This window comes from Leptidea sinapis, chromosome 9 (assembly GCF_905404315.1).
Source record: "Leptidea sinapis chromosome 9, ilLepSina1.1, whole genome shotgun sequence".
NCBI classification, from domain to species: domain Eukaryota; kingdom Metazoa; phylum Arthropoda; class Insecta; order Lepidoptera; family Pieridae; genus Leptidea; species Leptidea sinapis.
Window position 1 is genome coordinate 10,940,757 of NC_066273.1, and position 12,638 is coordinate 10,953,394.

A 12,638-nucleotide genomic window follows, 5' to 3' on the forward strand; every position below is an offset into this window, starting at 1 on the left:
TAGAAGTCAAAACACATAAAATATTCAGTAAAGAAACATGAACACTAATCAACAGATGAACAGAACTAATAAAAACCAAAAACAAGAACACTGATATGAAAAAAGAACTAAGTAGATTGTACAAAACTAGAAATAAATCAATAAAAGAAGGTAACGCCAACTACAGATACAACATAATAACTAAAAATTTAGAAAAATTCAGAAGTACAAAAAGAGCATACAAGGAATTAACCACTCACAAAAAATGGGTACATAACCTTAACCATATATCAGAGGAAACAAAAACAAAGAAAAACGTGATTGAACATGCAACAAACTTCTATAAAAATCTGTAAATGAAAAATGAAAATGTGAACGATTTCACTAAAAACCGAACTTACTGTGAAATAAAATCTAACACTGTCGAATTATTCGATGAAAAGGAAGTGCATACACACATAATGCAATTAAAAAATGAAAAGAGCCCTGGCCCAGATGGTATCAGCAATGAAGCTATAAAAACGGGAGCACCAGTCCTACTATAACACCTTACTAAATTATTTAATATGATCCTAAACACAGATACTGTTCTCAAAGGTTGGTGTTCGTCAGACATAACTCTTATTTTTAAAAAAGGCATTCCGCAAGATATTGACAACTATAGGCCAATTAGTCTTCTATCAAGCACATATAAACTCTTTGCTTTAATAATACTGAAACGAATAACTAAGGAAATTGACAACGCACAACCTACAGAGCAAGCAGGCTTCCGCTCAGGTTTCAGCACTATTGATCACATACAGACAATTGAACAAGTAATAGAAAAACACAGAGAATTTAACAGACCACTCTATATGGCGTTTATAGAATTTAGAAAAGCATTCGATAGCATCAGTCACATCTCCATCTGGAACGCGCTTTACTCTTTAAATATCGACCAGAAATATATCAACATTATAAAAAACGTGTATGAAAATAGTACAAGCAAAGTTAGACTGGAGACCAGCGAAGAACCCTTCAAAATCGAACGAGGTGTAAGACAAGGTGACCCATTGTCACCTAAGCTTTTTATAGCGGTTCTTCAAGACATTTTCAGTAAAATATATTGGACACGCAAAGGAATTCTGTTAAATGGGAAATACCTCAATCATCTGCGATTTGCAGATGACATTGCGATACTGGCTGAATCACCTAAACACTTAGAGGAAATGGTAACGACACTCGACCAAGAAAGTAAAAAAGTTGGTCTTGCAATGAACACAAACAAGACAAAATTAATGACTTACCATTACAGAAGGCCAATAAAAGTAAACGGACACACAATAGAATATGTTGACAGTTACATCTATTTGGGGAAACAAGTCGCATTCAATACAAACAGCAACTTAGAAGAAGTAAAGAGGAGAATAACATTAGCGTGGAAAAAATTCTGGTCTCTTAAAGAAATATTAAAAGGCAACTATAGCCTGCATATGAAAAAAATTGTGATGGACAGTTGTATTATGCCATGCCTGCTATATGGCTGTCAAACCTGGGCATTCACAAAAGAAATATAACAAAAAATAGGAAAAGACAAAAAAGCAATGGAGAGAAGCATATTGCGGATCAGAAAACTACAAAAAGTACGTAGTGAGGACATTAGAAAGAAAACCAAGCTTACCGATGCACTAAGACACGCGCTAACATTGAAATGGCAATGGGCTGGCCACATTGCACGCTTCACAGACAGAAGGTGAACAATAGAGACCACCAAATGGAAAGGACCACCAGGTAAAAGATGCACTGGTAGACCAAAGCAGAGATGGGCAGATGACATCGTGCAGTGGGTGGGGAGAAACTGAATCGATCAGGCCAAGGATAGGGAAAAATGGAAAAAGTTGGGGGAGGCCTATACCCAAAATGGGGTCCATAACCAAAGTTATATAGAATAAATAATTAAACTGGTCACTCTAAATAAAATTAACACTAGATTTTAAGAACTTTAAATTACTAACATTTGTTTGTATATTATGGGTTATGGAATAAATGGCTTATTATTATTATTATTGTAATAGCGCATATGATAAGCTCTGATAAATTGTTAAATCTTTTGGTGTAAATTTACCACTACCAATGTTAGTTGAGTTTTTATAAATATACTCAATATATTAACATTATATTAGAGTGGACAAACGAGCCTGTTTTGAAAGTAAAGAACAACCGCCAATGGACATTGCTAATACAAGAGGACGAGAAATGATAGATTGACGAGACTGATAGCCTTTGAAATTGGAGTGTGCTTGACCGTCCCTAAGTCGTATTGGTTCTTGAATACAACAGCCGGTATATGATTTCATAAGCTTGGTGTACTCAGTAAGGCGAGACAGTACTTACTACAAGCCACCGCCTGCTACTATACTCAGTCCGTTAACTGTTTTCACCCCTGGGCGGGCACTCCCCACTACTAGCTTTTTCTATTTGACGCATACAACGGAGAATGGTTCGAATCATCGACAATCATGTAATTTCTCGATCGGCTTAATTCTTTAGTATTGCGTAGATATATGTGGTTTCTCTGCCTCAATTACCGCATATATCAAGGGGAGTGCTCAGAGGAGTTGATCAGGTTGATATTGCAGTCGGATTCAGCCAGTGGACAACGTCAAAATATGATTTTCCTCCCACACAATGTTGACATTGGGCATACTACAACCGACCGGTTTGCGAGAAACTTTGTGTAGTCAATTTTCCCGAAGTCCGAAGTCACCGAGTCTTATACCTAATGGCCGGCAAAGCATGATGCTCATTGGCATTTATCTCTTCCCATCACGTGAGCATCTTTCCCGTTTCCCCTCAAATATAAGAAAGCGGAAGTAGTAGCGTCTGGCTGCGAAATGCCAGACATCAACTTGACGCAGGTGAAGCTGAAGAACCTATAAGCACTACCCGTGCTTGCGATTATATATGCGTTGATGTGAGGCCTTATTTAATTGCAGTGATTTAAAGTGAAGTTATGTCGCGCGTAGAAACGCGATGTGTGCAGAAAGCACAGCAAGTTTTTAGAGGCCAATTTGGCTTTCTCTACCATTTTGCCATAGAACTGAACGTTGTTGGTTGATCGACGGCCAATTCCAGCTGTGATTAGAAAAAATGTTTCTAAATCGAAAAGATATGACAAAGGATAAGTTTCTACTTTCTAGCAATGCACAACCCTAACCTGACTGACGTTCGGAAAACTTCACAATTTTTTTAAAATTTATATAGTGGCGGGATGTAAGTCTATCGAAAAATATTGACAGTAAAATCGTTATATTATTAACAGTGCTAGCAATTAGCTCATAAATACTATTTTTTTTTATTAGTAAGAATTTTGCATATTCTTGGTTTGTTCTGAGGTACTTTATATCATGTTTATTTGTAAGGCCGTTAATATCCTCACCCATAATTACTGTCAAATCGATTGAAAGCTTAAGAAATTAATCTAATAAGGCTTTTTTTGTAATATAGCTTTGTAAATAGCTTAATAAAATTCAGCCTTATTCTCAGTTATATTATTCTACTACTAACTTGGAAATTCTAATCATTTAATGTCTTATTAGATTTTGACAATTAAAAAGTTGATAAGGTGACACAATTAGATAGTCTATAAGAATCGATCTTATAGGCTGTAGCATCACTAATTCGTTACCTATAAAAACTATACATGTTATTTTTATCATTAGAAGTTATAGTTAGATCCATAGATAATTCTTTGTCCAAAATTATACATCCAATACGTCATAATGCTTGTCACCGTCAGCGTCTATCAATTGTCAAAATCCAAAAGCCAGTGGCTGTATTTTTCTACCTCAAAATATCGAAGTCTCTGTTCAAATCTCTGTTATTTCCAAAAAATGTCCAATAATGCAAACTCGCCCCCTGGAAAAAGTGATGGTGAGTTGCTGTTATGCGTGTTAGAAAACATCATAAAGAGCGATTTTCAATTATTATCTTGGGTTTTAGGCGAAGAACAAAATAAATCGCCTGTCCCGCCAAATCCAATTGAGTCTCTTGCCTCTAGGATTGGGGACTTGGATGTGAATTCTATTAGAAGATGTCTGGTAGAAAAACTCGGGCTTGAACCAACCGAGGCCTCAACTTCAGTTGAAAAAGTTTTGGATGATGTAAGTTTAGATGGGATTGTAAAGTGGATAAAAAGTGTACGATGCCAGAATATTATTACAATGTCTGGAGCTGGTATTTCAACATGTAAGTCTCCTATTACTTTACATAATTATGATGCATTCTTATAAATTTTTAAATAATTCATTACAGCAAACTGTTTTGATTATGATTACAGCTGCTGGCATACCAGATTTTAGAAGTCCTGAGACTGGATTATACCATAATTTACAGAAGTACAATTTGCCTGAACCACAAGCAATATTCGAAATAAACTTTTTCAGACAAAACCCACAACCATTCTACACACTTGCAAAGGAACTTTTTCCTGGGAACTTTAAACCAACTATTTCCCATTACTTTATTAGATTATTGCATGAAAAAGGTATGTAATGTAACATTATAGCTATTTTTAAATATTGTTCTTAAAATTATGATGGCAGTATATAAAATTAATGTTAATTCACTATAAATGTGTGGATAAATACAGTCAAAATTGTTTATGAGTATATTATTTGTACTTTATAACAATATATTTTTTATATGAACCAGAGAAGTACAAATGTTTTTCCATATAATGTTAAGAACTGGGGTTGGATAGGATTCAATCTCGGGTTTGAGTTCTGCATTGTTCATATTCAAATTCAAATATTTTTATTCAAAGTAGGATGTATAATAATATTGTGCTTTCAAATACAATTTGTGTAATTAATCCCAGAAGTGAGGGTTACATTAAAAAATAACTAATCACTTAGATTTAAAAGTGTGATTTCTTTTACACACAATATTTCTTTTGCACAGAACACAAGTGGTCTCGGGTTCGAGTTCCTCATCATTCATAAATTTTGTTTTCAAATTTAATTTGTATACTATTAATTTAAATATTTTGACTAGAAAATAGAATATTTTCATTCAAATGTCATTCTTTCAGGCATACTACTACGTCACTATACTCAAAACATTGACACATTAGAGAGGGTTGCAGGCATTCCTGAAGATAAAATTGTTGAGGCTCATGGGACATTTTACACTTCACATTGCTTGGAGTGTCGGAAACAATATCCTTTAGAATTTATTAAAGGTAATTTTTTTGGAGCCATACATATTAACACTTTCATCTTCAAATCACTGTGTGTATTTTGTATGTGCCCGCTCTGTATCTACACTTCATCTATACTAATTATTGGAGAGTTGATTTTACTTCCATTATACTGAGATATCTACTGAACCGATCAGAATAATACTTATACCATAAGATGCAGTATGTTTCGGAGAATATATTCTATTTGCAATAAAAATAATTCAGTCAATGACATTTCAATTTTCATTATCAAAACAAAGTTTGCCAAGTCAGTACTTATTTATATGTAAGGAAATTTCTTCAAAAATAAAAAAAAAATGGTATCCAATACTATTACAAAATTTGAATAAGAATCAAGTACCAAGTACTCTTAAATATTGTTAATGTCTCATCAGTCATACTGTGGAGCTACCAGGATTTCTATATTATAACTTTATGCTGTTAACAGTGAATGCAGGGGTGTGCATATCATATATATATAGCCAATTAGGCAGTGCCTACCTTGTTATGAACCAAAATAAATATAGTTAAAGTGAATTTGAATCTACAGATTGCATATACGAAGCAAGCAGCCTTTCATAGATCTTATGTCTTACTGTCGGACCAAAGCGCATCTACAACTAGTTAGATCTTCAGTGCCTACCTGGCTATAAAACCAATGCACACCACTGAGTGAATGTTAACAGAACTAAATATATCACGCGAGTTGAATGCAGTCACGCCTGGGGTTAAAAGTGGGAGCATGTCCCCCTGCTGCCCGCATGCTTTACCTCGCGAACTCACAGTGTTATGCTGTGCTGTAGTCATTGCTTGCTGTGTTATCGCGTTAATATCAAGGTTGCGATTCCGTGTTATTTTTTTATTTTCTATAATAACTGATCCAGCACTATCCCATTCCTTAACTCTGCATTGTACTCGCGTGATATCTGTAATTGTTTTTTAATATTAGCTCTTCAAAGAATAAAAAATTCAGACAGTTGAATGTTTGAAAAAAGATTTTTGTAAAACAATAGAAAACAATTACTATTAATTACAAATTAATAACAATAATTAATAAAACTTGCACACAGTAATTTTTAATGCCCATGCTAGTTACGTAATAATTAATATTTAATGATTATTTTCCAGAACACATATTTGCAGATGAAATACCAATTTGCGCAGACTGTCCAGGAGTTGTCAAGCCTGATATAGTATTTTTTGGTGAAAGCCTTCCAGAGCGGTTCCAAGAGTGCCTTCAACAGGACTTCCATAAGTGTGATATGCTGATCATTATGGGATCATCACTTGAAGTTCAACCATTTGCATCACTTATTGACATGTGAGAATTTGCTATTTTATTTTAGATGATGAATTATAATTCTCATATAAATCGATGTGCATGAGCGAGCAATCATCCGTCAGCCATCTCACTTGTATGTTGTTCATCACCTTCTATTACATTATTTTTAATATATTATTATTATATAAACCCCAGACATTGACATAAAATAAACAACTAGACTCTAAAGTACACTAAAAAAACTCTGCCTATGTCTCTATTAGGCAGAGATTTCCTTCAGATGTGTTTTGAATACAACACCACACAATGACAAAGTGTTCAGTGAAAAACTGTCTAAATTACAGCATTTAAATTTGGATATGCTGTAATAGGATGAAGTGTCGTATTTCAGTTAAGTGCCCCTTTAAATTAACAAAATTATGTAACTAACTTGATGTTTTTATTCATTTTGCTAAATAATAAAATTTCAATTGCTAAAACAAAATACATCGCTGACGAAATGTGTGAAAGAGACTAAATCTTTCTTCCATCTTTCTAAAGCTTCTTATGAGTGTATACTATAAATAGACTTTGGAACATTACTGCCACCAAATGAGGTGTTAATTTGAATGATTGAGGTAATAGTGAGTAAAGTTGTTTATAGTTCTTCAATTCCTCCAAGTAATTAATTTCATCCGAATTGTTAGGCTAATTTGAAGATACAAAAATTTGTATACTAGGTATTTGCAAGAATTGCTTGTTTAAATATATTATAGGATACAACAGATGTTTGGTATAAAAATCTCCTATTTTGTCCAGGGTGCCAGAATGGGCACCAAGGCTGTTAATAAACCGTGAGAAGACTGGAGTCAGGTCATCGTCATTGCTGGGCATCCTGCGACATTTTGGACTGATGGATGGAGGATTGAAATTGGATGAAAACTCATACAGAGATGTTGCGAGGCTTGGAGACTGTGATGATGGCTGTCAGGATTTAGCGGACAGGCTAGGATGGGGGGTTCGTACTGTTTTATAAATATGTCACTACATTTCGCTAGTCACATGGATAAGGTTGCATGGCAGCATGGTTATGGCATCATCACATTGGTGGAGAGAAATTCATGCTTGACAATAGTTTCATAGATCTGAAGATTTATAGCATGTGAAATGGTTAATTAAGTTGAAAGCCCTTGCCCTTTTATAAGTATGTATGCTTTTAAAGGTTTCAAGGTAATAAAGGCCTAAGAACATAGTGTAAGGAATCAATTCAAAATATTCCTAATTTAAAAATTAAATGTACATAATGCCTGCTTGGATTTTTATTAGCACACACATTAGTATTAAATACACAGATAGATAATTACGTGAAGGGAGTATACCTTTGTCTTTATGTTACAATTTCTACAACTCAAGTTCTATCAAGCCAAGAATAACATTATATATTGAAAGATAACATTATTTAACGTTCTCATGGTAGTGAAGCATATAGGGTACCTTCAAAGGAGTGAGTACACCTTCCTTAAAGACAGGCAACGCTCCTGTGATTGGTGGTGTAGCAAGAATATATGGGCCGCGGTGATCACTTAACACCAGGTGACCCATACGTGGTTTGTCCTCCTTTTCCATAAATAAAAGCATCTTGAAGCTTTACATTGTGCTTATTTGCCCTTCAGGATGAATTACGTGAGATGGTCAAGAGAGAACACGAGAAGCTGGATCTAGCTGGTGTTGTGACATCACCTCACCCGCCCCCACCTTCCGACCCTCAACCTGGACCAGAATCACCACATAAACTGTGACACCCTGGATACACCAACCCTCTAAATATGTGGACTGAAAACTTAATTTTGGTGAGGTATTTGTTTGGGCTTTTGTTTTGATACACATGTTTTCAAATACCCTATCAAATGTTATTATTCTATAATCAATGTACTCCCATCAGAATGCTTACGAAATAAATTGTTAATTCGTTCATAGTTTACCCTTTAAAATATTTGTTATGCCACCAATACACCTTTATATCAAACCACAATTAATTTGACTTATGTTTGCCAAACTCGCAACGATGAAAGTCTTCAAGAAGTGTTAAGTTTAAAAAAGTTTCTTTGATTTTAAATAGGATAATACCTATTATGTCGTCAATGATTTTAAATCTAAATAAATAAATAGAGACTCTTAGAACCAAAGTGGCCTAACTAAAAAGAAATGTTTTACAATACAGAGGAAAGTAAAAATGTGTCATTTTCAAACTGTATTTTAATAAATTACATAATTAACGAAAGTATTGTGTTTTATAGTGTGTTGTTCATAGTATGAATCATTAAACTACGCATTTATTTATAACACTTTCAATTATAATTACTACCGGATTTACGTTTTTTTTTAGTAATGCCACTGTGGCGTTAAGAAGTATGAAAGAATTAATAAGAACACAAACTTAGGTCAGAAATATTTATTTTTCACAAAAAGTAAATCCTAAATTTAATCACTATCACTATAGTTATTCTCTTCAGTGAGATCTATGGTATTGCTTATAGTAGGGCTGACGTTACTAGAAGTGTAAAAGTGATTATGAATATAGTCAAGTAAATTTTTTTTCTTTTTTAATCCACTTTTTATTATTGTCATATCTAGCAAAAAGGTATCTTTCTCGATCTTTCCAATACCAAGTAGAGTTCGGTATACCTTTTTAGCAAGATACGATTTTATGCAAGTATAAAATAAATATAATTCGTCTTCATCATTTGTTCTTTAGTAATGTCGTAACTAGTGTGTTTAAATACAACTGTTAGGCTATTTTACCGGCTAATAGGGTGATAGGGTGTTGCTTCTCGGCGGTCGGCTCTTCTAAATTCACTGGTAGTTTGCTATAGATGGCGTGGATGTAATTTCGTACTTTCAATGCACATCCATTTTATTTTGAATTTGTTCATGTCTATTAACTTGCATATTTTGTTCTCGATCGACTTGATCATTTTGTAGTGACGTTCTAACGAACGGAACAATTTCGGCAATTTTTTTTTAATTTGATATTGTAGTACTAGTATCATGAATCATTGCAACAGTTTCAAATTGAATGTGTCTGTAATGAAAAATTTAATAGGGTAATAGGAAAAGGGATTTTTTTTGTGAAAGTATTTATCATGAAATTTTTTTTCTACTTTTGTGATATTTCTGATGAATCTGGATAATTTTTCATTGTGCCAGAGGTTCCGGCTCCAGTTTGTGTCTGTGTGATATTATGAAAGTTTGAAATATTTGTGTTAAAAGGCATTTATTTTCTCAAAATTGATTCCTTTAGAATTATTTTTGATGTCATTTCTAATATACTAGATACTAATACCGCTTCGGAAACAAATGGCGCTCTGAGAGAGAAGAAGCGGCGCAAGAAACTCTCCGAGTACTTATTTTGTTTGTGGTCTGATCAAGTTGCATTCTTTGTTTTCCTGCATCATTCACTGGTTTTTCATTCTTTTGCGTGGATTTTACTGTTTTTTTACGTTACCATGTTTTGATCAATGTATGAGGTGTTTATTGGCAACAGTGGTTCCGATCTATATACTGCATCCTCAGATCCCGTAACGTATAGTACACATAAATATACAAATAACTTAAAATAAAACTTACAAAGGAGAGAAACCATAAACAAACAAAATCTGAAAGAATACAACTTATACATTACAAAAATGATCCCAACTCTGCATGTTTGCTGCTGTGAAAACCAACGCTGGTCTTCCGTTGGGCCATTTGGTGACGTCACGCTTAACATAATTTGAAATATAAAACTAAAGTTATATCCTTTATTCCATTGTACTCTTTACAATGTATTGGAGTGTGTTGGAACATTCCAGGATAAGCACAGGTTTTGGTGTTGTTTTGTAGGTTTATATAAAAGTCTGACATATGTGGCTGCTACCGTCTGTCCCGTTCTGGTAATACCGATACATTCAGCCTCAAATATCGTGTTCAAGTTGTCAATATTTTGTTATTTGAATCATTCGAGAAGAAAATTTAATGAATTAGTCGTTATTTTTTGAAAATCCATAATTATCTTTGTTGAGTTTCTTGCCCACGTATTTAAGATTTGAGGACTGGCGTACCTTTTCTAATGGCGGTAGTATTTGATTTTCAATAAGTTATATCCTATCCTATTTTGAATAAAAATATTTGAATTTATCCAAATGTTGTAAGTTCTCTTGAGTGTAAATTCCTCTAATATTTGTCTCTAATCAATTCGACACGCCTCCTCTCACGAGGCATCCTCAGGAGATGTTGACCCAATTCACGCCGAGACTCATTCGAGAAGACACCAGCTCCAGTTACCATGTGTGATTCTGGATCCATCTGTATACATCCAGACTTCACACGTTTAAATAAAATCCTTTTAAAAATAATGAGAGGCGTGTAATCCATCTTATGATTTGTCGTTCATCTACAGATGGTTGAAATACTACTACTAAATTAATAAACACCACTAAGCTACCAATTACCCATCTTGAGTCGCCCGCCATACTACTTTCTCTAATATAATGTGGTTTATCGTTAAAATAAGATTAAAATTATATGTGATTAATCCTTTTATCTCAACCCATGCTTTAAATCCTCTATTAAAGATTCTAAAACAGTTGGCAATATTTAAAAAGCCAGTCCTAGTAACCATTACATCATCCAAACGAGTGTTGTAATGTTGTACTGAATTTCATTACAACACTCGTCTGGATGATGTAATGGTAATAAGATTCATATTATGGATGTAGAAAAAGTCTTGTATGCAACCGTGAATTAGGTATTAAAACACTCATGTCATTCTATTATCAATATAAACCCACATTCGTGTTTTAATACCCCTTATTACACAACAGTTGCATAAATAACTATTAAAAAGCATTTTTCAAAAGTTTAATATTATAGAAAGACTTACAAAAATTAGGATTATTATTTTTGTATGTCTTAGTTTATTCGCTAGCGAGGTTTATGACAAAAGTGGTTTTTGTTTATAGAAACAAAGAGATTTTATTTACATTATCTACCATTTGATTGATAGTATAAGCTTGAAAATTGCTTGACATGTTAACATATAGACACAGTTGGTCGATTAAATTATATTAATGTCTGTGATATGCTTCATAGAAATGAATACAGAAAACGTTATCAATGTTAAAAACAAATTATATCCATATTGTGTTTTTTAAGAATTTAATATTAAAAAAGCCGTAATTAAGTTTAATTGTTGTCAAATTAAATCTTTCGTGTTTTCATGTCTGTTCATTCTTTGTATAAGAGTCAGTGATAATTATTGTAAGTTTGAATGATCGAAAATAAAAGCAATATGACATATAGGTAGTATATATTATAAAATATTATTTATGGTGTTATTAATATTGATAATTAATGATAATGTACAATGCATGAATTTATTTATTATTTTTGTAACTAGTTGTAATACTGTTTAAAGATAGCGCTTAAGTTGGGGTTTTATTAATAAAAATATGCCTGAAAGAAATTTGTTTTATTTTAGATTAAAATTAATCGAATATATAAATACCAGTGGGAGGCTCCTTTGCACAGGATGCCGGCTAGATTATGGGTACCACTACGGATATTTCTGCCGTGAAGCAGTAATGTGTAAGCATTATTGTTTCGGTCTGAAGGACGCCGTAGCTAGTGGAATTACTGGGCAAATGAGACTTAACTTCTTATGTCTCAAGGTGACGAGCGCAATTGTAGTGCCGCTCAGAATTTACGGGTTTGGCAAGTATCTTGACTACATTGTAATGGGCAGGGTGTATCAATTACCATCAGCTGAACATCGTGCTCGTCTCGTCCCTAATTGTCATTTTAAAAAAAAACTAAATGGATGAATTATTAGACGATTACTTAAGTATTTGTTAGAGAAATTTACTGCCCCGACTTGAACCCACTTGTTCGCTTAAAAAGTATAAACGTTTTCTATCCCTAAATAATCTCCGATTTTGATGATTTTTAGGAAGTCATTAAGATAGTAGAAAACAGCACTTGCACATTTAACTTGTTTCAAATTTATAGACTTTTCGCGTTAACACTTTGACATTGTAATGTATTGTTTTACAGAATGAGGGAAAAACGTATAAGGTTAGATTATGCACTACTCGAGAAACCGCCAATAATACATGCAAAAGCATGCATTTTTTTATAGAA

General features: G+C 33.5%; 1 protein-coding gene across 1 annotated transcript; it reads left to right on the plus strand.

Annotated features, from left to right (window-relative positions):
- Nucleotides 1–3,767: 3,767 nt before the first annotated feature.
- On the plus strand, nt 3,768–8,667 carry LOC126966163 (NAD-dependent protein deacetylase sirtuin-2-like). The gene is made up of 7 exons (XM_050810119.1): nt 3,768–3,891; nt 3,961–4,206; nt 4,298–4,504; nt 5,051–5,200; nt 6,329–6,521; nt 7,281–7,479; nt 8,135–8,667. The coding sequence occupies exons 1-7, from the start codon at nt 3,852–3,854 to the stop codon at nt 8,258–8,260; spliced, it is 1,161 nt and encodes a 386-aa protein (XP_050666076.1). The 5' UTR covers nt 3,768–3,851; the 3' UTR covers nt 8,261–8,667.
- Nucleotides 8,668–12,638: the final 3,971 nt, after the last annotated feature.